The 27,215-nt window shown below is 48.2% G+C and overlaps 1 protein-coding gene across 7 annotated transcripts in view; it reads left to right on the forward strand.

Annotated features, from left to right (window-relative positions):
* Positions 1-27,003, forward strand: part of SYNE2 (spectrin repeat containing nuclear envelope protein 2) — a 228,750-nt gene extending 201,747 nt beyond the window's left edge. For 3 of the 7 annotated variants that reach the window (XM_032593370.1, XM_030319274.1, XM_030319275.1), the window contains 17 exons: positions 648-810; positions 8,384-8,571; positions 9,091-9,241; positions 9,569-9,751; positions 11,156-11,293; positions 12,615-12,809; positions 14,719-15,001; positions 15,537-15,605; positions 16,531-16,670; positions 18,591-18,705; positions 19,903-20,105; positions 21,149-21,349; positions 22,251-22,379; positions 24,164-24,355; positions 25,129-25,215; positions 25,582-25,631; positions 25,927-27,003. In XM_032593370.1, the coding sequence (XP_032449261.1) occupies positions 648-810; positions 8,384-8,571; positions 9,091-9,241; positions 9,569-9,751; positions 11,156-11,293; positions 12,615-12,809; positions 14,719-15,001; positions 15,537-15,605; positions 16,531-16,670; positions 18,591-18,705; positions 19,903-20,105; positions 21,149-21,349; positions 22,251-22,379; positions 24,164-24,355; positions 25,129-25,215; positions 25,582-25,631; positions 25,927-26,140 (2,701 nt within the window). In that variant the 3' untranslated portion in view covers positions 26,141-27,003. The other 4 variants (XM_030319270.1, XM_030319269.1, XM_030319271.1 and 1 more) reach the window with 4 other exon arrangements.
* The last annotated feature ends 212 nt before the right edge of the window (positions 27,004-27,215 follow it).

The following is a 27,215-nucleotide window of genomic DNA, read 5'->3' on the forward strand; positions in this document are numbered from 1 at the left end:
AACGGTGCTTGCAGATTATCCTGGCCTGTCCCTCCTCCCCACTCCCTCCTCCCTTTTTGGCCTGGCACAGCGGCCCCATAACGGGCTGGGTATGTGTGTGTGGCACCCTCAACCCCTTAGATTGGATGCAGTGGGCTTTAGCCTATGTTTTGTGCTTGCTCAAGAGGAGGGTTCCACGAGCGTCATCATGGGCCAGATAATCACCAAGCGAGCCAGGCACGTAACGTCTTTAAACCATCAGGGAATGTCCCTGACCGCCGCGATCTCAGGCATACCCAAGACAGAAACTGGACGGAAATCAAGCGTGGTTGTTTTAACCTAGAGAGAGCGGGGATAGCATCTCCTCTTTCCTCTGCAGCCCTAGAAAGAGGTACTGGGTCTTAGGGGATCCTACTCTGGGAAAGATAGGACTTCATGTTTGTAGGGCTGGATTAACTCATGGTGCATTTGAAAATCAACCAGACCAGCAATTTGTGAAGTGTCACATATTCTGTGAAAACTCCTGTCCGTGACGTGAGAGCTGTTCCTGCTATAAAATCAATAACCAACATAAGCTGCTTTTTATCCTGTGACACCTTCTTTTTCTCACCACTCACTGTTGGGCTTTTTTTTTTTTAACCTCCTTTTTTTCCTGCAAATACGTTTAGGGTGAAGAAGCTGAAGGAGACCTTTGCGTTTATTCAGCAGTTGGACAAAAACATGAGCAACCTTCGCACCTGGTTGGCTCGAATTGAGTCAGAGCTTTCTAAGCCTGTTGTTTATGACGTCTGTGACGATCAAGAGATCCAGAAGAGGCTCGCCGAGCAGCAGGTGGGCAAACAAACTTTTGTCAGCATATAGGTGCCTATGATATCTGCTAACTCAGACCTTCCCCGTAGTGGCTGTGTCTTTTAGCGTGTTCACATTTCATAATATTGGTGTGTTTTTCCAGAGAAAACTGACCAGTGTCCATGTCCTTGTATGTGTGAGATGACATGTCTTGAGTGCCCCTCTGCCACCACGTTCACATACCTCTGTGAGATCAATGTTTGAGAAAGAGGTCTTAGTGGTAAATAAGGTTTTTTGCTTATGTATTTTTTTAAACTTGGATCTTTGTTTTGTTTTTGGTCGTATCGTTTTGGGAGGCAATGAATTGAAAGAAAAATAAATTTTTTAACCAGGAAAAGTTTTCATGGGACAATACAACTGATGCTAGGGGGGGAAAGGTATGATAAACAACATGCTTGGGAAGCCCCTTCGGTACTCTGTACATTTCTCTCATCAGTTACATACCCTCAGCGCCAACCCTGGAAACTCCACAGTGTGAAACCACTGAGTCCGGCCAGTGTTAACATCACACTAACCTGGTGGGTGCTCATTGATGTCACTGACTTATCAAGTTCACTTTCCTGACTTCCATGGGCTCGTATTCACAAGTTTATTCTCCTATGCAGTGCCTGGAGCTTGTCTTTATTTTTAAAATTAAGTTTAAGATGCCTGGGTGGCTTAGTCAGTTAAGCATCCGACTCTTTTTTGTTTTTTTTGAATGTTTATTTTTGAGAGAGAGAGAGAGACAGGTAGACTGTAAGAGGCAGAGACACAGAGAGAGAGGGAGACACAGAATCCCAAACAGGCTCCAGACTCTGAGCTGTCAGCACAGAGCCCAACGCGGGGCTTGAACCCATGAACCGCGAGATCGTGATCTGAGCCGAAGTCGGATGTTTAAACGACTGAGCCACCCAGGTGCCCCAAGCACCCAGCTCATGATCTTGAGGTTCATGAGATTGAGCCCCGCATCAAGCTCTGTGCTGACAGTGAGGAGCCTGCTTAGGATTCTCTCTCCCTCTCTCTCTGCCCCTCTTCAGCACTCACTTGCACTCTCTCAAAATAAATAAACTCTAAAAAAAACATTAAATTAAGTTTGTATTGGGGCACCTGGGTGGCTCGGTCGGTTGAGTGTCTGACTCTTTTTAAAAATTTTTTTTTAATGTTCATTTTTATTTTTGAGAGAGAGAGCGTGAGCAGGTGAGGGTCAGAGAGAGAGGGAGACACAGAATTCGAAGGAGGCTCTGGGCTCTAAGCTGTCAGCACAGAGCCCGACGTGGGGCTCGAACTCACAGACAGCGAGATCATGACCTGAGCCGAAGTCGGACGCTCAACTGACTGAGCCACCCAGGGGCCCCAAGTGTCCGACTCTTTATCTCAGCTCAGGTCTTGATCTCGGTATTGTGGGTTCCAGCCCCGCACTGCACTCCGTGCTGGGTGTGGAGCCTACTTAAAAAAAAATTAAGTTTACATTATCCTTTCAGTAGCTTTCCTTCGCCTTCATAGATTTTTCTCAGACCTGTGAGCAGATTCTGTTTTGACCATATAAGCAATATGGTTGTCATCGGGTTCTCAGATTCATACATGTTTTCTTCACATTATCTCCAAAGTCTTAGTGTTTGCTACCTGTCAGCTCACCAGGAAGATTCACCCACAGGTAACAGCTGTTCTTAGAGAAAGAACTAGGGCTGAAACTTCTTAGATTCGAGGGCAGAAGGTGATGATAAATTGATGACGAATTCCCTTGAGTTCAAGTCAGTCTTTTTAACGGGAATAAGTGACATCTCATGCTACCATAAAATAGAGCCATTACTCTTGACTTAAATCTTTATTCGGTCTGTTACTATTACTGTTTAAACAATGCCTATTCTCTGACTTTCAACTTAGTATGATTTAGCAATGCTACTAAGTAAAAATACTTAGCCTCAGAAATTTAAGTATGTCTTTTTCATGGAGACCATCTCAATGCTGTCTTTGCTTTGTGGAGAAATGAATACTGATAGAAGTACCATGTTAATGGACATTGAACGGATTTTAATGGCCTTCTCAGTGGAGTCACAGCTACTGGACATTATCAGCTTTGTTTGCAAGTTTGATCCACTAAGATAAATTCCCTGAGCAGTCTCTTTACAGACAGGTCTTGCAAAAGCAATTCACCCTGAGTGGTGAGTTTTTTCAGATAAACAGAAGCTGAGTATATTTTTCCTTTAAGAGGAAAAATTTGGCAGGAGTCAATAATGTGTGTTAATGTTTTATAAACCTGAGTGTGCCAAAACATTAAATTGCAGGGACTGTATCCCCCAAAGGATACAATTTGGAGCAGCTGCCATCCCCGAGCCTTGTTTGGTCCTGTATTGAAATGGTCCATAATTTCACTATGGTTGATTTGAAGCTTCCCTCTTCACAGAACTCAGAATCACCATCAAGGAGTTCTTATCTCGTAGTAATCCAAAGCCAATTAAAGAGTTGGTGTTTAGGACTACCGTTACTGTAAGGAAGTTAGATGTTGTAGGAGTTTTCTATGATTGCTTTAACAAATTTACCACAAATTTAGCAACTTAGACCTCAATTTATTATCTTACAGTTCTGGAGGTCAGAAGTGTGACCCCGGGTTAAGATGAAGGTGTCAGATGGGCTGCATTTCTTTGTGGCAGCCGCAGGGGAGAACCCATTTTTTTTACCCTTTCCAGCTTCTGGAGACCACCCACAGTGCTTGGCTCATGGCCACTTCCTCCATCTGCAAAGCCAGCAACATGGCATCTGTCTGTGCTTTTCCTTCACAGTCCCTCCTCCCTCTGACTGACCCTTCTACCTCCCTCTGCCACTTTTAAGGACCCTAACCACACTAGGCCACCTGGATAATAGGTCAGCTAATTGGCAACTTTAATTCTCCTTTGACATGTATCCCAACGTATTCACAGATTCTGGGGACAAGGGCATGGTTATCTTTGGGCACTCAAAATTCCACTTACCACCCATGTCCTGAGCAAACTTTTAGTATTTTTTGTTTAAAAAAAAAAATTATACCAAAACCAGACCTTAAAGCCTTCACCAAAAACAAGAAAAACAGAAATGTGTCACACAAAAGAATTATATGTGGGCTGTTAAAAAAACCTTACTTGAGTTTCTGTCACTAAGTATAATAAGTTGCATGATTGTTTCCAGAAATAAGACCTAAAAGTTTGGGATCATCTAGTAGTGCCTTCTGCAGAAGCCCTCAAGCCCGCAAAAGTGCTTCCCAGATCCTCATTGCAATATTCTGGGGAGCACCCTGGGTAAGAGGTCAACCTTATCAGGGTCCTTTTTGTTTCTCTTACGCAGAACTCCTGAAGCAATAAGGGTTGCGTTGTTGTTTCTTTTTTTTTTTTTTTTTTAATTTTTTTTTTCAACGTTTATTTTTATTTTTGGGACAGAGAGAGACAGAGCATGAACGGGGGAGGGGCAGAGAGAGAGGGAGACACAGAATCGGAAACAGGCTCCAGGCTCTGAGCCATCAGCCCAGAGCCTGACGCGGGGCTCGAACTCCCGGACCGCGAGATCGTGACCTGGCTGAAGTCGGACGCTTAACCGACTGCGCCACCCAGGCGCCCCTGTTATTTCTGTGGCATAGATCATCTTCAGAGAAAGTGGTAGCAACCTTTGTGACACTTTTAAACATGAACCACTTTCATTAAGCCTTGGGCATCTCTCTCCTGTTTTCTTTGGCTCCCTGGTTCACTGTGGGGTGCCAGATGCTAACATGGGGAGCTGGTGCTGTTAGGTACCCCCCATTCTGTAATTACCAGTAGCCCCCTTCCCAGCAGGCCAACTCAGCTAAACACCAACCTCCATAAACCACAAGCCACGACCACTCTGCCCCACTGGCTTGCCAACCCAAGCCCCTCCCCCCAGAGTCAATCTGGAGCCACCATGGGAGCCCCACCCCACGTGATTTTCTGCCCCCCACCTCCCTCCCCCGCCCCGAGACTGACTTTCTTCTTTTCTCCCTTTATCTTATTTTTTTAGTTCCTTTTGTATTCTCCTCCTTCCTGGTAGTGTTCTCCCCGACCTCTTACCTTGGATCTTCCTCCTCATTCCTCCCACCCCTGTTACACTCTTTCTCAGCTTCAGTGCTCTTGGTCACCTGCTCAGGAACAGAAACACAACGCAAACGGTTTCCAGAACCATCGGCAAAAGTCTTTTACATCGTCTTGTGTTGTTTCTTAAGTCCCCTTCTTCAAATTGCACTTACGCAGTTTTTGAAATCTAATTTACTGTGCATGCTCATGCCTCAATGGGAATCAGTGGTGGGATCGGTTTAGTCCGTAACGTGTCCCTCGTTTGGCACTTAAATGGTTCACATTTTTTCAGTATGCTTCACTACTTTATATTTTACCAAGTAACTAGTGCATATTATAATCCGTAGATCATGCTGCCATGTTTTAAATGTCTGGTTTGGAAATTTTGAAAATTTTTGCAATTTGGTTAACCAAAATGTTGATAGTCGTCTATAAACTATCAGAGCTCATTTCTTGCTCTCCCATTCACCCTGTCTGTTAGTTTTCTATCGCCATTTTATTCAATATAAGCTGAACAAATAAGGTAGAGAAACTGCAAATAGTCTATTAAAATATGCAGCCCTCATATTTATCCATAGACCGGACCTTTTCAGTAATTTTCAACCAGACCCTACCAGCTGAGGTCAGGGGCAGGTACCATTTTTCAATTCAAATTGCCACTATTGGGGTGCCTGGGTGGCTCAGTCGGTTACGTGTCCGACTTCGGCTCAGGTCACGATCTCGCGGTCCGTGGGTTCGAGCCCCGCATCGGGCTCTGTGCTGACCGCTCAGAGCCTGGAGCCTGCTTCAGATTCTGTGTGTCCCTCTCTCTCTGCCCCTCCCCTGTTCGTGCTGTGTCTCTCTCTGTCTCAAAAATAAATAAACGTTAAAAAAAAAATTTTTTTTTTTTTAAATAAAACTGCCACTATTACTCATATAACACCAATGTTAGGATTCCTTATTATTTTAATGAAGTCAAAAGGGACATTTACCAGTGCCAATACATTTTAGGAAGCCCATGACAATTCTGCGAGCCGGCAAGAATTCTTAAAGCTTGAGTTCTGTTTAAACCTAGTAATTTGAAAGCCGGTACTTGCATGGACCCCAGGAAGACTTCCACCACTTGTCCTGGACTGCAGAGCTTAAAAAAAAAAAAAAAAATCACCCTGTACATGGCTCTTCATAGGACACATAGACTGACAAACTAGAAAATGCACTTTCTTCTTCTTTTTTTGTTCTTTAATGTTTTGTTTATTTATTTATTTTGAGAGAGAGACAGACGGAATCCCAGGCAGGCTCTCCACTGTCAGGCACAGAGCCTAACACGGGGCTTGATCTCACGAACCATGGAATCATGACCTGAGTGAAAATCAGGAGTTGGATGCTTAACCAACTGAGCCACCCAGGCACCCTCTGCTATCTTTTTATTTATTTTTTTTTAAGTTTATTTCTTTTAGTAATCCCTATACCCAGTGTGGGACTCGAACTCACGACCCAGTACCAAGAGTCACAAGCTCCCCCAACCCAGCCAGCCCGGCACCTCTAAAAAACACATTTTCTTAATATAATTCATTGTGCTCATTTTAATCAGTTAGGATCCTGTTAAAAACTGTTTAATTTATGGGCGCCTGGGAGGCTTAGTCGGTTGAGCGACTAACTCTTGGTTTCAGTTCAGGTCACGATCCCAGGGTGTGGGATCAAGCCCCACGTTGGGCTCCATGCTGAGTGTGGAACCTGCTTAAGATTCTCTCTCCCTCTTCCCCTCTCCCCTGCTTGTGCTCTCTCTCTCTCCCTCTCTCAAATAAAAAAAAAAAAAATTTTTTTTAACTGCTTGATTTAAAATGTGGTTTGAGCGTTAACGTTTTATTCTTTCATATCCGCCTGAGCAGAGAATGATCAAAATTGTACATTTATCAGAAGAAAAGTAAGAAAATATTAGTCTTATCTAATAGTAATTTCCAAAACGATTAAATAATTGAGGTGACCCAGAATGAACTTTTATGTTGCCTTTCTGTAGACAGTGGCAGGCAGTTTATAAAATAATCTCTCCTGTTTAACCCGGGGAACTTACGCCAACAGTGGCTGATTTAGCTTTGTCTTTGCTGTTTCTTCATAATGTCATTTGGATACTGAGATTAGCAGCGTGGTCTGTTTTCACTTACCACAGAAGTTAGATACCTGGAGAAGCCTAATTCATCCAGAATGCAAAATAAACAGGCTCCTCCTTTTGCCTTTCTCCCTCCTCCGGCCCTCCCATGGTGTGCAGAAGTATTCTCTGGGCAATACATGAAAATGATGTGTTTATCCTTTTTTTAAGAGGTTTTGTTTGTTTGTTTTAGTTTTTTAATTTATTTTTGAGAGAGACCAAGACAGCATGAGCGGGGGAGGGGCGGGGGGGGGGGGCAGTGGGAGGGAGAGAATCCCAAGCAGGCTCCACACTGTCAGCACAGAGCCCGAGGTGGGGCTCGAATTCACAAAACCACGAGATCGTGACCTGTGCCGATACCAAGAGTCGGACTCATTTTGTTTTTTAATTTTTTGTTGTTGTTGTTTATTTATTTTTGAGGCAGAGAGAGACAGAGCATGAGTGTGGGAGGGGTAGAGAGAGGGGGAGACACAGAATCCCAAGCAGGCTCCAAGCTCTGAGCTGTCAGCACAGAGCCCAACATGGGGCTCAGACTCACAAGCCGTGAGAACATGACCTGAGCTGAAGTCAGACGCTCAACGGACAAGAGTCAGACTCTTAACTGATTGAGCCACCCAGGCACCCCAAAGCTGTGTTTATTCTTAAACAGGTTTTCCATTTTTCCCCATAACCATGCATTGTCTCTTCATGAATTCTCTTTTTGCTGAATCTAGGAACTGTAGCACTGTTTGGCACAAGACTCCAGAGAGACCCTGCCCCCTCATTCGGACCCCATCAGTTGGGGAAGTGGGGTCTCTACTCCCAGACTCTTCCTTTGGGGCTATGGAGCCCTAGGATGGGCTCATGGAGAGGCTGTGGACAGCATACAGCTGCAGGCATGATTTGCGGGGGGGGGGGGGGGGGGGGGGTGAAGATGGACCAAAGGTCTCAGTAGATTCGAGAATTCTGTGACCCATAAAAAGTTAAGAGTTTCTATTGCTGAAGTTTTAGGTCCTTCTGAAGAGATTCCCAAGGAAGACCTCCCAGGAGCCATGTCTAAATGGGAGGGCCTTGTGGTCTGGTGATATGGGGTGGATGCCATGCCTCCCAGAGTCTGTGGGGCAGTGGGCTCTCAGAAGAGGGTACCCTTTGATCTCCTACCCCCTCTAGCCAGTTCAACAGATAAATCCCGTTGTTGCCAGTGTTGAAGCTTTGCCGGGTGCTACGGCACAAGGGTTGTGCAGAGGTGAGGGGGACGTAGTCATCGTTACTGATCCCAAGGTGGACGTGCATGAGGCCTGTGCCCCCTGGGCTAGAAGAGGGTCTCGGGGGAGTGGAGATCCTCTGATGCCAATCTTTCCACCACCACCACCACCACCACCACCTCAAGGCGCTCCTTGCTCTATTACAACCGTAGGACCTGCAGCGAGACATCGAACAACACAGCGCAGGGGTGGAATCTGTGTTTAACATCTGCGATGTCCTACTGCACGACTCCGATGCCTGTGCCAACGAGACCGAGTGTGACTCCATCCAGCAGACCACCAGAAGCCTGGACAGACGCTGGAGGAACATCTGCGCCATGTCGATGGAACGGCGAATGAAGTAAGAAATGAGCCGCCCCTAAACGTTTTGAACATGGTCAGCCAGACTCCGTGCGTCCTTCTGATCTCAGGAAGAGTAGCTGTGTTCTGTTCACTCCACTTCCAAGGCTGTTGGCAGAGAAGGCTCAGTAGGCATGACCAGTGCGCATGAAGTGAATTATTCAAGAAAAAAATATAATCAGGGCAACAGCTTTCCCCAGCAGTCCTGGGCCTTGAGGTGTAACCACGCTGGCCACTGTGCCTCTGTGTCCCTAGCCACAAAGTAGTGGGAGCTCTGTCTCCTGCCTGCTAACCTCTGTGAACTTCAGGAACTCTGAAGGGCAGTCCTAGACAGAAGGTGTCCTGACCGAGAAGGGGATGTTCCTGGTTATTTGTTAGAAGAGGGATATCAGGGCCTCTTCCCCTAAACAGTGCCAGTGCGAGGGGTGTCGGGAATTGGGCCCATCAAGGGAGGGGGAAAAAAAATGGAAGCTCATTGTTGAAATGGCTGGCTTATATTGAGGTGCTCTCCTCCTATCAGAATCGAAGAGACGTGGCGTCTGTGGCAGAAATTTCTAGATGATTACTCCCGCTTTGAGGACTGGCTCAAGTCAGCCGAGAGGACAGCAGCCTACCCGAATTCCTCAGAGGTGTTGTACACAAACGCCAAAGAAGAGCTGAAGAGGTTCGAGGTAAGGGCCCCCCTCCAGCCCGCTGCTCCTGAGAATCAAGCCTCTGGGCAGTTCAGGTGACTCCCTTAAGGGGCCGGCTCCCCCCACCTCTGGCCAGGGCGGCGCAGTCCGCAGCCTGCCGGCAGCTGCTGAGGCCGCTTTGCCGGGCAAGACGCGGCACGCGGTGAACTTGAGAGGCCGTTCTTTAGCATCAGGGCAGGTGAAGCAGGCTCTCCGCCGCCATTTCAGCCTGGGGGGGTAAGCCCTCGAGGCGGGCTGTCTGGGGCCAGGGAGGGGGCGGGCTGGCCCCCCGCGTGCCTTGGCACTGACGCGGCCCGTGTGTCGCAGGCCTTCCAGCGGCAGATCCACGAGAGGCTCACGCAGCTGGAGCTCATCAACAAGCAGTACCGGCGGCTGGCCCGGGAGAACCGCACGGACACGGCCAGCAAGCTGAAGCAGATGGTACACGAGGGCAACCAGCGCTGGGACAACCTCCAGAAGCGGGTCACGGCCGTCCTGCGGAGACTCAGAGTAACGTTGTCTACATCACCCGCCTTACTTGTAGCCTTTCGGGGAGAAGCGATGTGCGGTATCGGGCTTAGAGCGAGCCATGGGTAGACTTCATTTCAGGCCTCAGCTACCTGAACGTTCTCCCAGTCGGCCTTCCCTTTGCTTTAAGCCGAAGCTGCCAGCATTCATGTTTTTTAAAGAGGTTGTTTGCCCAAGAATAGGCTTCTTAGGCGGGGCCTGGTTATGTGAGTTGTGGTAACAAGCGCATCATTTTTCCAATTCTGGATACCCGGAAGGCCTGCACGTTGGCTCACAGACTGCCCAGAGCCTGGGCCGCTGCCATTACCCGGTGTGGCAAAGGTGCCTCTTCGCCTGGAAAGAGGCCCCGCCTTGCCCATCTGCCCGTTTTTGTGTGTCCCGTTGGTTCTTGCACTGTGAGAGCTGGAGACAGAGCCCCCTCTGCATTGTGGAGCTTGGGGACAGTGATTATCCTCCGAATTTCAGAGCACATTGACCTAACCTCAAAGGTTGGGTTGGATTTTTAAATCTAATAGGCATTCACCTGAGATTTCTGGAATGTGGAAGGCTTGGGGTGTTAACCTTTGTGAGTCTAGTTGCAAACTGACCGGGCCAGTGTGGTCTATGGCTGCAGCAAGTAATTTTAACCCCTGCTTCTGTTCTCAGGGCAGAACATTCTTGAAATCATTCTAAGATGATGAAAATCTGGGCTTTTTTTTTTTTTTTTTTTTTTTTTTTTAACCCTCAAGAAGGAGTGGGCTAGATTTTCAGACAACCCCCCATGCATTAATTTCCTTATCTCCCACCGATTTGACTGTGACTGGTCATTTGGCACTGAATGCTGTCTGTCTGAGAATCAGCTGCCCATCCCTAAGGTGGTAACCCAAGAGGCATCCTTAATTGGAGGTGATAAATCTGGGTCTTCTTTCTCTGAGGGCACACATTCAGGATTACCTCAGTGAAGGCAAATGGGGCACTAGGCCAGGCTTAACCCTGAGATCCGTACTCTTCCATCTCGAAGCTACTAAATCTTTGTGTTAAGCAAAAGCTTCCACAGAAGGCTAACAGGTAAAAACAGGCAAGGTGCCTGGCCCGGACTTTGAGGGCGTTCCTCAAAGGGCAGGTTGGGAAAATCACTGACTTGGAGAATTACAGAATTGCTGAAAGGACCCGAAATGTTGCAATCCGCGGTCCCACACCCTCACTTGCCCACAAAGACGCGAAGGCTCAGAGAAGTTGGGGCACTTGTTGGTGATCCCACAGCCGGGAGCAGAGCCCGGGCTCCCAACCCCACACTGGCCCCCTGATGCCCTGTGGGTCTCCTGGGGTACCCTTTCGTCTTGGCCAAAAGTAACCTTGCTGAACTGTCTTCTGCCATCCACCCAAACACCCGGTTCTCTTCCGCAGCATTTCACCAACCAGAGGGAAGAATTCGAGGGGACCCGGGAGAGCGTTCTCGTGTGGCTCACGGAGATGGACCTGCAGCTGACCAACGTGGAGCACTTCTCGGAGAGCGACGCCGACGACAAGATGCGCCAGTTGAATGTAAGGCCTGCACCCACGGCCCCTCTCGGGAGAACGCACCTCTGCAGGGGAGAGCCGGCCAAGCACAAACTTCACCTGACACCCTGAGAGCACATTCCAGAATTGTTAAAGCAGCCAGGCTGACCCCACCTGTGTCCCACAGGGTTGTCACGAGAGAGGATACTGTTCCTTACAGTCGAGGGGCCACTGGCACGAGGCTCTGTATTCTTTGTCATTTATAATCATCCACGGGGTTCCAGACAGAACTTCACAAGGTGCTCTTTCCCCAGCTCTTGAGTCGGGGTGCAACGTGCGGGGTGTGGCAGGAAGAACATATGTATCAAGAGTGGGTTCATGAACAGATCTCTTCTGCTCTCTCAAATATGTGCATTTCGCTTAAATTTCATTGTAATTCCCTCCTGGGCTTTTAAAAGAAGTTGAAAAATAGAAATTTGCCTTCCTTTTTTTTTTTTAATTAATTTATTTTTTAATGTTTATTTATTTTTGAGACAGAGAGAGACAAAGCATGAATGGGGGAGGGTCAGAGAGAGGGAGACACAGAATCTGAAACAGGCTCCAGGCTCTGAGCTGTCAGCACAGAGCCCAACATGGGGCTCGAACTCACGGACCGCGAGATCATGACCTGAGCCGAAGTCGGCCGCTTAACCGACTGAGCCACCCAGGCGCCCCTTGCCTTCCTTAATATAACGGCACCAATGCGGTGATTATTGGGTCAGCAGGACCAAATGCCCACGGGTGGTTTATTATGAGAAATTTTGTTTCCACTCAGTGTCAGTAAGACAAGTTTTTGCCCTCACACCCAGCGGCAGTAGATGTCTGTCCTTGCCAAACTTTTAGAATTATTTTAACTGTAACCGCTTCTCGGCCTTTTGGCTAAGATCAAGTGTAGAATTATTTTAATTGCAAAAGTCAGTGCCCAGAAGGGAGAGGGAAAAAATAGGCACAATCGTTTTATTTATTTATTTTTTTCATGTTTATTTATTTTTGAGAGAGAGAGTGCATGCGGGGAAGGGGCAGAGAGAGATTGGGGGACAGAGGATCCGAAGGAGACGGCGGGCTCTGCGCTGACAGCAGAGGGCCCAGTGCAGGGGTCGAACCCACAACCCACAAGATCATGACCCGAGCCGAAGTCGGACCCTCAACGCACTGAGCCACACGGGCGCCCCCCTACAGTCATTTTAAATTATCTAAATCTTTATTGTCACTTTGTTAAAAAATCGATGAAGCTCGCGTCCTGGGTGAAAGAACGAAGTAGACATCGTCTGGATCCTCAGGGAAACTTTCCTTCTTTGAAATCGTCTCTCTCTCCTATTCTGAATAGGGTTTCCAACAGGAAATTACATTAAATACCAACAAGATCGATCAGCTCATCGTGTTCGGGGAGCAGCTGATTCAGAAGAGCGAGCCCCTGGACGCCGTGCTGATCGAGGACGAGCTGGAGGAGCTGCACCGCTACTGCCAGGAGGTCTTCGGCCGCGTCTCGCGGTTCCACCGCCGGCTGACCTCCCGGGCTCCGGTAAGGGGAGCGCACGCTCGTGCGGAGCGCCTCCGGGCTGCGCAAACTTGACGGTTCACCGAATGGGCTGCGCACACTTGACGTCTGGCCAAATTTTTACAGAGCTGGAAACCTATGTACTGGTCAGCTGTGACGTATTTTATGGTAAAAAGGAGAGCAAAACAGTTCTGTTTCTGCTTGTATTACTCCAGAGTCACACTTAACTTGGGGGCTCCCATTACCCGATGGAAGGGACGGCATTTCTGAAAGTTTTTGCGCCCCTCAGCTGTTTTCTGTGTGTTCCTCAGCCCAGGGCTCTCCTGGCATGTGTCAGCACCCGTAGGATGTGTGGATATGTGTTCTGGTTTTGCTTACGGTACTAATTTGGGAATGTGTTGGCCTTTTCCTCTTAGTGTCTGGGAGCCTTAAAAAGTTGTTCGTTTTGAGAGAGAGAGAGAGAGACTGAGTGTGAGTGGGGGAGGGGCAGAGAGAGAGAGAGAGAGGGAGACGCAGGCTCCAGGCTCCGAGCTGTCAGCACAGAGCCCGACGTGGGGCTCAGACTCACGAGCTGTGAGATCATGACCTGAGTCAAAGTCGGATGCTCAACCGACTGAGCCACCCAGGTGCCCCAGTGTCGGGAGCTTTTAATATTTGTGCCTTTCTGGTGCCTTCTTCTCACCTTTGAACTTTTTTTTTTTAAGTTTATTTATTTTGAAGCAGAGAGAGAGCATGAGCAGGGGGAAAGGCAGAGAGAGAGAGGAAGAGAGAGAACCCCAAGCAGGCCCCACACTGTCAGCACAGAGCCCAACATAGTGCTCGAACTCACAAACCATGAGATCATGACCTGAGCCAAAATCAAGAATTGGACGCTTAGCCGACTGAGCCACCCGGGCACCCCTGTTCTCGCCTGTGAAGTGACAAAAGCACCAGTTTCCCATAGCAACTGTGAGGTTTCCCTTGGCAGAGGGACCTTCTGGGAAGTTGAGGTGGCATTCAGGCCACTATTCAAAGTTCATTGCCTTTGTGTGCCAGAAGCTTTCATGATAACCATATTGAGCAACACAACTGGCCATTTTTTCCTTTTTTGCGTCTCCAACTGGCTAACTTGATGGTTATTTCTTCATCAGACATAGCCTTAAAAGTCACCATAGGTTCCTCATTTCTAAATGTAGCAGTTTCTAGGCATTTCTCTTAAACCAAGGCATTACAACATAGGAAGAATAAGGTTCTGTATCCTGAACAATAAGATTGAGGGGTAAGAAAGAAAGAACCTGGTACATACAGTCATGAAGTTGTGAATCTTAGCCAGAATACTCTTAATGGCCTTACATTTTTTTTTTTGTTTAAAATTTTCTGATTCTTGGAGAAACCTGCCATTAACCACTAATAAAATGTTGGCCTCCATTTTCTTATCTTCTAGGGAAAGTTGTTTAACTTAGACCATCAAATGTCAGGTTTCTCCTAGGAAAGAGGCTGGGCTTTGCCGAAAATACAGATTCTGGGCCTCACACTAAAGCGTCTAAATTAGAATAATCACAACTAGGCCCTGGGAATCTGATTCTTTTTTCTGTAAAAAAAAAAAATTTTTTTTTTAAGTTTACTTATTTTGAGAGAGAGTGACCAGGGGGAGGGGCAGAGGGAGAGAGGGAGGGAGAGAATCCCAAGCAGGCCCCATGCTACCGGTGCAGAGTCTGACACGGGGCTTCATCTCACAAACCGTGAGATCCTGACCTGAGCCAAAATCAAGACTCTGACGCTTAACCAACTGAACCACCCAGCTGCACCTAACCCAATTCTTTTTTAAAGCGGCCACAGAAATGTGGGCAGTGGCCATTTTCAGGAACTGCCAGACGAGGCAGACTCCCCGTGCACCTCACAGCTGCAAGCCTCTAATGTGGTTCATTCTGAAAACTGGACATCCCCACTTTAGGGCTTGGAAGATGAAAAAGAGGCCTCCGAGAATGAAACGGACATGGAGGACCCCAGAGAGATCCAGGCTGACTCTTGGCGCAAAGGGAGAGAGAGCGAGGAACCCTCTTCCCCTCAGTCCCTTTGTCATCTGGTGCCCCCGGCGCCGGGGCCCGAGCGGTCTGGCTGTGAGACCCCCGTCAGCGTGGACTCCATCCCTCTGGAGTGGGATCACACAGGTGACGTGGGGGGCTCCTCCTCTCACGAAGATGATGAGGAAGGCCCATACTACAGTGCACTATCAGGTAACAGCCCCTGTTTCCAGAGCCCTTGACATTGACCCACTTGGTTATGTTTTTAGCACTGTAGCAACATGGCCATCTCTGGATGACCCAGAGTCCAGCTCATGGCTGACCCAGACCTCTGTGGCTTCTTGTGTTCTGTCCTGCCCACTTTGACTTCCCTGAGAGTGACTCATTCCTATGACAGGTGGAATGAAAGGGAAAAAGGAACGAAATTCACCTGGGGACATTAAGGCTATTCTCTGATGGCTCTGGCTGTCTGGGAGGCTCATCAGTGAACTTTTCAGTTGAGTTCTTCAGCGTATTGGTAGATTGTCTCCATTCTTTCTGTGGACTCCCCCCTCTCCCACAACGCGTTCAAACCATCAAGAGTCGGCTGAAAAAAATCCTTTCGGTTTTTTAAACCTTTTTAATAAGACAGATCAAAGGTAGTTACTCTTCTCCTCCCAGCTGACAATGTTTCTACTGTTTTAACTTAATACTTGGGCATTCATCTACAGATGCCTGCGGTGAGGAAAATGACATTATTCTTTTTCAGATGTAGAAATCCCTGAAAATCCTGAGGCCTATCTTAAAATGACCACAAAAACTTTGAAAGCGTCTTCTGGTAGGCCCCTGACCGTGCATGTGTCTCAACATGGCAGCCTCCTGTGGCGAACACTGCATCCTAAACCTCGCTCCCATGTCATGTCTGACCTCTGCCTTCTGTGGACACCATGCACCTTGGTCCTTGTGTCATGGTGTATTTACACTGCCGTACTCACACATACCTGCGTGCTCCTTAAAGAACCCTGCCCAGACAGGAGCAGTCTCCATGCTGTCCTTCTCCTGCCCCTCAGGCCTGTGCAGAAGGGAATTCTTCATGGTGTCTTTTAAAACTTTAATCCTCCCCCCCACCCCCCCGCCATCTAACTGAAGTTCTTCGGCATAGACCAAGCTTTCTTCACGGTGGCTTGGTTTGGAACTCCTTCCTTCCTTGCTTACGGTGCTTCCTGGGAAGAGGATGGGTGGGCAGGGGTAAAAGTACTGTTGCATTAGCCACAGGAGAAGAAACCGTCCTTTCCTTGATTTGCAGTTCTAACCTATGTTCCCTGCCCCGTCGCCATGTGCAGTGGTGGGGTAGCGCCGCGAGCGGCCCTCTGGCCCCCAGGTCCATCCTGACGTTCACTCTCCCCCACTCCTGAGAGGTCTTCAGTCCTTCTGGCCCTTTGACCTGGCCTCGCTGCCAGTGTCCCCGCCACTAGATGCCCGGCTCCAAAACACCATTCATCTTCAAAAAATCCTGTGTTTGTTGTGCTCCATCGTGAACCCATCTAGTGAAGGCACAATGCTGCTCAGTTGCATGACTCTCATTTCATTCCCTTCTGGGGCGTACTGACATTTTGCAAATGTGCATGCTTTGCAAGGAAAGCTGCAGAACTCATATTATACTATAACCTGATGCCATGTTACCCATGACCTTTTTTTGTGTAACTAAGTATGAATCCTTTGGTTGGAGAGAATGGACTGTCACTTGCTGTGTTTTGTTTCAGGGAAATCCATTTCTGAGGACCACTCATGGCATGTTCCTGACAGCCCTTCCTGCCCCAAGCATCGCTACAAACAAATGGGAAGTGACAGGAATGTACAAACCATCCCCTCAGATTCCAGCACTCCCTATAAACCAGCCTATGTAAGTCTCGACTGCACTGAGAATATAACCCAAGTGCATTAGTAGTTGAAATTCTTGAGAGAGAGAGAGAGAGAGAGAGAGAGAGATTGGTGTATGCTGCGTGTGCTCACTTTCAAGGGGGATTTTGAGCTGGTTTTCCCATGGTGACAGTATCTCTGCTGAGCCGTCCATACATCATTAGAACCCTGGCAAAACATACTAGAGTTAAAGACTGGTTTCTGGCCAAGAACGATCTTTGTGTACATGAACATGATGCGGCAGTGATTATTACTGTTGAGTCAGTCATCCGTGCAAGTAATGGAGAAGCAACATACTGGCTTTCCTGAGCTGCTCCCAAACTGTGTTCTGTTTACGTTTTGACTGCATATCCTATTCAAAACATCGTGACTTTGTATTCAGGAAGATTTGACCATGTACAGTGGTAGACATAGGTTTGATTCCTAACCCCACCAATAGAGTGCTCTGGGGCCACAGCACTTTGCCTTGCCTCCGTAAGCCTTCCTCACCTGAGGATAAACCTACTTTCCATTAATTGTTGTCTGTGTTGATTTGTAAGAATGTATAAAGAAGGCCCTTAGAAGTGGTCACTGTTACGATTATTACTATTTTTACTACCATATGTGGTTCGTTGTTGTTGTTTATAACAGTGACCATTCCTTCTTCATTATGGTTTCCTCGGGCAGCATGAGTCCTTGGTATGCTCTGGCTGTGCAGCCGTTGGGGGCCGCCAGCCTAGGATTTAACGTTGGCTCCAGATCAGCCTCAGCACAGAGGACTAGGGAGGAGCGAGTTGAAATTCAAATGTCTCTGTGCACTTTTAATCATCCTCTTCTGGAGAAACCAGAAGCGGTGGTGGGCATCACTGAATTAGTCTGCCAAGTGCCCACTGTGTCTAAGAATGGATAGTGTTAGATAATTGGAGAAGCTTCTGCCCGTATACGGTCAGGCCCAAGTCATTTGATAGCGGGCTGCCATGCCCAGTTCAGCAGCTCTTCCTCTTGCTTAGTAAGCAGCTGTCAGTTTTAATCTGCCCCTCTGTGATGCAGAATAAGACCTGACAGTCGTGGGGAGAGGGAGGGACCCCAGCACCTCACCTTTGCTTTGTATCCAGGGCCACATGGTTTGGCCTCCCCAGCATTGATGCTTGTGTTCCTCCCCTGGCCAGTTTCAAAAGCCTCCACCCTTTTCTGTGTGCCTGGAACCAGGCGTGTCACCAGAAATCTGAAGGGGGGGGGCGGGGGCGGTATTTTTTTCATTCCACGCAAGTAGGCCATATGGACACAAACCAAAGAAAGCATGGCTTTACTAAAAAGGATATCTTTATTTTTGGAAAGTCCTGAGATAATAGGCCAGTCAGCTCTGCACTAACAGAAGAGTCAATATGTGCAGTGAAAGATAAATGCTCAGTAATGAATGACCCCCGGAGGCAGATTTGTCCTCTGTGTTTCCAATTCTGGGGATAATCTGCCAACCAGCTCCACAGAGTGACGAGGAGGGATGACTAAATTTTGTAGAACACTCTGCAAAAGCGAAAGTGTGCACACAGTAACAGCCTGGTAGCTCAGCGGTGGTTTTTAGCTTTTTTTTTTTTTTTTTGCATGTTTCATTTGAGAAGTGTTAGGAAGCCCCGAATTAGGCCGTTTTATTTCCAATACTGACCTCTCCCCTGCTCCCCACCACCAGTCTTGGTCTTTACTAAGGCTTTATTTCTGCCGTTGGCTCTGCTTGCTTATAAATGTACCCAATAATCTCCATATTAATAATCATTATATATTAAAAATAATTATTAATCGTGTAATATTAATATTAAAAGGAAAGGGGTCCTGTATCTTCATTTCCTACCTGTTCCTATGAACCAAGATACTCTTCATACAGCCTTTGAAATTTATAAGTGGTAACATAAAAATCGGTTCATTCTAGGTAAAGCTGCTGCTATCCCCAGGCACTGACGGTGGCAAAGAAGGTGCCAGAGCCTTGAATGGCAGCTCACAGCAGGAAGACGAGGGACTTGCTGCTCTCACCGGGCAGCAGTCAGGTACAGATAAATTAGGCCGTTGTTAGGACAGGTCAAGGCTATATTTTGGGTCAGCTGAGCATTTAATTTAAGTCATTGCTCGACAGAACATTAATTAAGAATTGACCAACTGTAATCCACCAAAATGGCTAAACTTAGTCTACGGCAGCCATTGTTATTTTCGAATCAGCTGACTTGTAGGGCACCTTGCTGGCTCAGTCAGTAGAACATGCGATTCTTGATCTTGGGGTTGTGAGTTTGAGCCCCACGTTGGGTGTGAAGATTACTTAAAAAAATAAAAAAAGTTTTAAAGCAAAAACAGAATCAGCTGACTTGTATTTACGAACAAATTCCTAGGCTTTTTACTTGCAAAACTATTCTTTTTTTTTTTAATGTTTATTTTTGAGAGGGACACCGAGACAGAGTGTGAGCGGGGTTGGGACAGAGAGGTAGACACAGAATCCAAAGCAGGTTCCAGGCTCCGAGCTGTCAGCACAGAGCCTGACGCAGGGCTCGAGCCCACAAACTACAAGGTCATGACCTGAGCTGAAGTCGGATGCTCAACCGACTGAGCCACCCAGGTGTCCTTCAAAACTATTCTTTAAATATTGACCAATGAGGGGGGTTGTGGGAAGGGGGATGGGCTAAATGGGTAAGGGGCATTAAGGAGTCTACTGCTGAAATCACTGTTTCAGTATATGCTAACTAATTTGAATGTAAATTTTAAAAAAATTAGAAAAATATTGACCAATGAGCCTCATATGAAGTGCATATTTTAATGTCACTTGTATATAAAGATCAGACAGGAAGATGATGTCCAAAGAGCAGTCAGGTGGCTCCTCTTGAGACCAGTTCAATGATTATAAAAGTAATTATTCTCCTAAGCCAAAAGTCGAACTGATAGAATTGACCCGATCATTCATGAACCAGGAGAGAAAGCGCCGGAAAACAGCATAAACTAAACTGCTGAACATTGGACTGCAGTACACGTTGGCACCATGTTGGGTCTCATAACCCGTTCCGTACCTCATCCCAGCCTTTGTGGGAGGGTGGTGGCACCGGCCTTGAACCACAGCAAGGGGACGGCGAGGACTCCTGAAGCCAAGCCTCCTGCAAGGAGCATCCCCTTCAGGTTTTGCCATCCTGACCCTGGACTAGCTGGAGACCGGGAAATCTGTTGCGGCTACTGCTTCTTTTTACCGCAACTTTTTATTCCAGGCGCCTTTGACAGATGGGAGCTGATTCAAGCACAAGAACTTCACAATCAACTCAGGATGAAACAAAACTTGCAACAGCTCAATTCCAAGATCAGCGACATCACCACTTGGCTGAAAAAAACGGAAGCAGAGCTGGAAACGTTAAAGATGGCAGAACCTCCCTCTGATATCCACGAAATGGAGCTCAGAGTGAAGCAGCTCAAGGTGAGGGGGAGGTGTGGAGGGAAGAGGGATCCAGAACGTGCATGTGGACGCTCGCTGTGCAGAACCAGCACGTGACACCTGTCAGCGGTGTAGGTGGCAGGCTGCAAGCAGGTGTAGTGCTCAGTCTGTCCCATTCCACTTCTGTAACGGGCAAGGACGCAGATGTAGGTTTTTGTTTCCATGCAGAAGATCATCTGCACATGATCCCAAAGCCCCCAGCGGTGCTGGGGAGGTGCATCTCAGATCCCCTGTGCTGGAAAGATCTGACTTCAGAGACCCCTCTAGACTCGTAAGGAGGTGCTAGTGGGCACCACCGGGCAGCTGAAAAACGCCCTTCCAAACTGTGCAATCCAGGCTGGTGGGGGAGCATTGAGAATGGGGGCGGGGGGAGGATCAGCTCACCTGCTGATGAATTCTGTGGCCTGATGTAGCTACTCTGTTACCCAGTTAGAATTTGTCACCCACATAGTCGGCCGTTGCCCCACTAGAACTAGCCAGGGAGCAGGGGAGAGGCAATTGGAGCCCTGCGCTTTGGCCGGCGGTGGGGGGGGGGGGGGGGGGCCTGAGCCTGAGCTCCTAAGACAACCCAGGGCAGGGGTTTAGGGTACCCAGGCAGTCTTCACATGGGTATTAGTATTTTACTTTGTGCATCAGTATATCTGGGTTAACTATTCACCCTAAGTAATAATACTTCTGTGATATCGAGGGATTCGTGCAGGTTAACTACATGTACTTTATCTGAAAAACTTCTAATGTGGTCCAGAAATAAGCCAACCAGGACTCGGCAGGGTCCACTCATGCCTGTGGCTGAGTCGACCAGCCAGGAGCCGGGCCTCTACTCTCAGCCTGGCCAGCCAAGGTCACTGACCTTGTAAGGCAGCTCCTCACCTGATACCGCCCAGCCAGTTGAAAGCAAGTTGGCTCTTGCTTCTGCCGCCACAGCTCAGAGAAGCCTTTGGCAGATCCGTTCCCTGCTGAGGTTCAAATGAACCCCACATTGCTATTTTCAGAATGCCTAACCCAGTCTTTTCCCTCTGCGGTAGGAAATACTAAAAGCCTTTGACACCTACAAGGCTCTAGTGGTCTCCGTCAACATGAGCAGTGAGGAATATCTGCAGGCTGAGAGCGTGGAGTCCAAAGAGCTCCAAGGTCGCGTCGGCCAGCTGGCGCTGCACTGGGACGCGGCACAGGGCGCGGTGGAGAGCTGGAGAGCGGGCTTACGGAGGGCCCTCGTGCAGTGCCAGGTACGCCGGCCCCCAGGCCCGGCCCACATGGGTGGGAGAGGCAGATATTTTTATCCTAGTCAGGATGCTTTGGCACACAAACACGGCTTGTGTTAGGAAACATGTGCTTTATCGTTTTGTTTCCAAGAGGCTCAGCTGCTGTCCCGCCCTGTGTCTCCTGCTCTGCTGCCCCCGCCCATTCTTAGCATAAGGGTTCCAGCGAACATTCCAGTAGGTCAGAAATGCCGCCCCACACTGCCCCATCTCTGTCCTTTTGCCAGGAGGACCGTATGTATAGCAGGGCGATTAAGAGACCTGGCTCAGAACAAGGAGTGGTTTAACCCAACCCTAGAGCTTTAGTAGCTGTGCGACTCTGAGCAAATCACTGTGCCGGCTAGACCTCTGTTTTCTCATCTGAAAAATGGGAATCATGTTAGTCCTTACCTCACAAGGTAATCTTAGCCCAGCCCTCCGCACATGGTAAATGCTCATCCTGTGTGAGCTCTGACCCCATCTCTGGGAACGCGAGCCCCACCAGCAAGACCCCGTGCCCATGTGTCCCTGGGCCACGGCCTGTCCTGTTGGGGTGTCTCCCTTTGCCGCTGAATCCAGATTTGTGGAGTCGTTTGTGTGGTCTTTCTGTGTCATAGCAGGTGTGGCGTTGTGAAGCCCGGCCTTTCTGCTAGCACTCGTCACTCGACATGCATCACGCCTCCTGGGACTGTGCCACCTGCATCCTCTTTGCGGCTTTCCCTTTTCCTTGTTGGGGGGCCCTGGCATTTAGTTTAAATCTGGCCCTTTTATTCATCGGATAAAGACCAGAGCAAATACTATGAAGGCCCAACACATCAAGCTGCTTCTCAGCACACCTTCCCTCAGAGAAAGGGCAATACTATGACGTGTTGTGTGTGTGTGTTTAAAGGACTTCCACCAGTTGAGTCAAGATCTGCTACTGTGGTTAGCGAGTGCTGAGAGCCGGAGGCAGAAGGCTCGTGTCACGGACCCAGAGGCAGACCCCCAGGTGCTCCTGGAGTGTCAGGAAGAACTGATGGTAAGTTTCCTCCTAAGGGGTCCTGCACTGCCGCTGGCTCCTGGCAGGTGAGGACTCAGGGAGCTGCCCCTCGTGTTTCTTGGAACAACGCCAGCGTGACGTTTTGCTCTCGTGTTCCAGTTGGTATCAACTACTAAGCATCCCTTTGTAGTAGTTCTGAAGCAGGATGGCTTGCAGAGATGAAGGGCCAGGGCTAAAAGCAGGAAGTCCTTAAGACTCTCGGGAACGGGGGACGTACGGGTTTAGCAATATCCTGAGAAACATAAGGCCGTTTGATTAGAAGTATTTTCTCCTTTGTGAATATCAGGACTCCCTGGGGGAAAATATGCTTAATTACTCCACAGACACAATGAGCTATATGAGTTTTCTAAATCTGCTATTGAAAAGTCTTATTTCTTGAAGGGTAGTTGTGTTTTCATAGATTTATTTCACTAACCAGGTGACTTTCTTAGCCATAAGTTTGTAGGTGATTCAGTTATAAACAGTTTAAACTTGGGGCGCCTGGGTGGCGCAGTCGGTTAGGCGTCCGACTTCAGCCAGGTCACGATCTCGCGGTCCGGGAGTTCGAGCCCCGCGTCGGGCTCTGGGCTGATGGCTCAGAGCCTGGAGCTTGTTTCCGATTCTGTGTCTCCCTCTCTCTCTGCCCCTCCCCCGTTCATGCTCTGTCTCTCTCTGTCCCAAAAATAAATAAACGTTGAAAAAAAAAAATTTTAAACTTAAAGTACTGGTCATTATTTTAAAAGCTTTTTTTTTTTAATATTTGCTTAGAGAGAGAGGGAGAAAGAGAGGGAGAGAGAAAATCCTAAGCAGGTTCCGCACCATCAGTGCAGAGCCCAATGCAGGGCTCAGTCCCACGAACCATGAGATCACGACCTGAGCTGAAAGCAAGAGTTGGACACTCAACTGACTGAGCCACCCAGGTGCCCCTTAAAAATCATGTTTATAGGGGTACCCGGGTGGCTTAGTCAGTTGAGCGGCTGACTTCAGCTCAGGTCATGATCCCACGGGGTTTGTGGGATCGAACCCCACATCAGGCTCTGTGCTGACAGCTCAGAGCCTGGAGCCTGCTTTGGCTTCTCTCTCTCCCTTTCTGCCCCTCCCCCACTCACATTCTGTCTCTTTCAAAAATAAACATTAAAAACTTTTTAAATAAAAATAAAAAAATTTTTATGCTAAAATCCCTGTAAAGCCCCACTCTCAAGAAGGGTGCCGTCCAGTAACCTTTCTGCAGTGAAGAAGATGTTCTATGTCTGCACTGTCCAGTCTGATAGCTACTAGCCACAGGTGGCTGTTGAGCACTTGAAACGTGGTTATTGTGGCTGAGACTGAATTGTAATTTTAAATCGCCACATGTTGTGTAGTGGCTACCAAAAGGGACAGCAAGCAAGGCAATCGACCACACAGGCTGATTCACCAGACACATGCCTCTATTCCTATAAAGTATGCTTAAGCTGCTGTTTCTCAACTTACCCAATTTAGATTTTTTCCTTGACTTTGCTACTGCGGTGGACAAAGGTCTAGTCTTCCCCTCACTTCTTCTAACTCCTCCAGCCTCAAGTTGTCTTCAGAACGAAAGGAGTGGAAAATAGGGGCAGGGTGTCACCTACTTGCTGCCCAAATGATGCTAGACTTGCAGATACACCCAGGTACATAGCTAGTAGAACGTTCTGGAGTTGACCACCACCCGTCATCCATCCCGGAACTGTCCTGGCACTAAGCAAGCACCATCTGGCCACAGTAAGCAGCGGCTATTTTTATTTGTATTTCACACATTTTATTTTTAGCAACTGAAAAAGGAGCTCGTGGAACGTGAACCTCAAGTAAACACCTTACAAGAGCTTTCAAACAGCCTTCTTATTAAGGGGCATGGCGAAGACTACATTGAGGCTGAAGAGAAGGTACATGTTATTGAGAAGAAACTCAAACAGTTACTTGAGCAAGTGTCCCAAGACTTAATGTCCTTGCAGGGCAGCCAGGTGAGTCCACTTGTGGCTTTTAAATACGTGTGGTATCAGATGCCAACAGAAAAGCAGAATGGCAGGCCTCGCTGTGGGGCAGAGGCTAGAAGCACGTGGTCCGAGTGGCGCCTCGAGTCCCGCCCCTTCTACCTGGGCGGCCTTAAAAAGTTACACAAACTCTTTGACTCGGTTCTGTCCTTTACAAGAGGGAGACAACAATATGGTACCTACCTGTTCGTATGGCTGGTGTGTGAAAAACCAGTCTAACCCCTCTATCATTTCTGTCTTTCCTTCATGCGGAGTAGACTTGAGAGTACTCCTTCACCGTCCAGGGCGCTCTCTGCTGCCCACTCTCTCATTTTTCTACTTTCTCGTCTTTAAAATGTGATCCAACTCAGAACGAATGGATACCCATACCATGGCTTCACCAGACTCGAGGGAGGCCCACCCCTCCATTCTAGAGTGACATTTCTACCTGTACAGCCAAGGCTATAGTGTGTTGATGGCCACATGATCCTTCAGCACATCTGGCAAGCTGTCAACCCTTGAGGCAGCTAAACTCGGTCTCCCCCCATGTGTGCTATGGGTTTTTAATGCTGTGCTTGGCCTTGCCTTGTTTACATTCCTTTCTGACTGGAGAAGCCTGTGTTAAAGGGCTCTCTCTTCCAGAAAGATTTGAGCTGGGGGAGGGGTGAGCAGAGCAGTGAAACCGCATGAAGCACGTTTTGCGCTCTTGAGATTACTCAGAACCTCTGTTTCCCTGAACTGAACCCTTGGGGTGTGGATTTCAGAACCCAGACCCATCTCTGCCCAGCTTGGACGAGGTAGACTCTGGAGACGAGCCTCCAGCTGCATCCACACCAGCTCCCCAAGCCAAGGTGAGAGCCCCTTTCTGCCCCGAGAAGCACGCTGGTTATTTTTCGAAGTTACTGAGATGACAGGAACTGAAGACTCCGCCCCCCAGTAGGCTGTGAAAGATGGGAGCCCTTCTAGTGTTGTTGAAGGGGCTTCCTGATCTCTCCCCATTAACAACAGATCATCAAACTGGACCGCGAAGCTCTTGTTACTTTAACAAACCCAATGATTTCTTACCTCCTGGAGTATAATCTCAAATGTATTTGTCTGGTTTCAAAAGCTTGGCAGAAAGATGAGCTAAGGAAGGTGTATAATTTAAGAAGGAAGGAGGTGTTATCACGGACAGGACTAACCAGTCTTCACTTACTAACTGGGTTGTTTTTATCCAGCAGTTTGGAGCAGAGAGGATGACGAAAGACCAGAACAAGGCGGACAGCAGGTAGGGGGGATGCAGTCACAGAAATGAGTCCTCTGTTCCACACACGCACACACACACACGCACCTCACCAGTCTTGCCAATGCCACGCTCCAGGTGTTTTTAAGAACCCAGTTGACTTGTTTTCTTCAGTCTGGAAAGGGGCTGGGCTGCTCTTCCAGAACTGAACCTCAGTCGTGGGCACCCACTTTCACGTCAGGCCCCGGATGTCTCACCTAACGCAGGCAGGGGTCAGGTAGCTCGAAGGGGTGCGGCGTCCGGAACCTCCTGCTCACCTCTTCACCTGGTCTGTTGGCAGGGTGCCCGGCCCCGGCAGCTCGCGGCCACGGCGCTCCTTCCTGGCGCGGGTGATCAGGGCGGCGCTGCCCCTGCAGCTGCTCCTGCTGCTGCTGCTGCTCCTGGCCTGCCTGCTGCCCTCCTCGGAAGAGGACTACAGCTGCACGCAGGCCAACAACTTCGCCAGGTCCTTTTACCCCATGCTGAGGTACACCAACGGGCCGCCCCCCACCTAGAGGCCCCGCCTGGCCTGCGGCACCTCACCACCGCCCGGCTTCGCGGGTGCCTGACCCGGCCCCCGCCCCATCAGCGGCGGCCGGGCTGGGATCTCGCCACGGACACCGCCCTCCAGGCTGGCCGGAGAGGGCTTCGGAATGACATTCTGCCCTGGGGGCAGGGAGCCGGGCAGCGGGCGCCCCAGGCAGTTTGACAAAGCTCATTGATGGGTCTGGGATCTCGGGAAACTGCAGCTGCCTGAAGAGCCGAGCTCTCCGCGAATTCCGATTTATTTGAAAAACGACATTATTAAAATGTACCTACTCTGCTCAACGAACAGTAGCGTTCACCCCATGTTACCGAAACACGCTAGCGGATTCCACCTTAGAAATGGTTCAGAAACTCACGTGCACCCTTAGCTGGTTGACTGAAACAATCATATTTAAGAGATTTAGAATTAATTTTACTCCAATCAGCTAGCAATCTTGAGCTACAGGTTATAAACCAAAATGTTCTGTTCTGTACTTAGGTCTGCTCTTTTATATTGCTTTAAATTTTTAAAGAAATTATATTGCATGGATGTGGTTATTTGTGCATATTTTTTAACAATGCTGGATCTGTATGAATAATGTAAACTTTGATTTTTTTAAAAGAATCAGATTTTAGCTTGACCTTTTGACTAATGTACAGTAAATGCCAAACTACTTGATAGGGATGTTTTTGTAAGTTAATTTTATAAGACTTTCACATTTAAAGTGATGCTTCGGGTTTTGTTTAGCTCTTTGGCCATGGGGGGGAGGGAGGTTGTTACAGAAACTTGAAGCTATTTGTGGTATGTACAATTCAAATGTTTCTCATTAAAACAACCATACAAATACCCATACTTTTGTTGCACTGGATTATATTACAAGTTAAGTGTTACGCATAACCTTCTATAGAACAAAAATTATTTCTAAAATATTTGCTGGAGGGAGGGTGCACCTGGGTGGCTCAGTCAGTTAAGCGTCTGACTTCAGCTCAGGTCGTGATCTCAGGGTTTGTGGGTTCAAGCCCCACATAGGGCTCTCTGCTGCCAGCCTAGAGCCTGCTTTAGAT

Source organism: Lynx canadensis, chromosome B3, assembly GCF_007474595.2.
Source record: "Lynx canadensis isolate LIC74 chromosome B3, mLynCan4.pri.v2, whole genome shotgun sequence".
NCBI lineage: Eukaryota > Metazoa > Chordata > Mammalia > Carnivora > Felidae > Lynx > Lynx canadensis.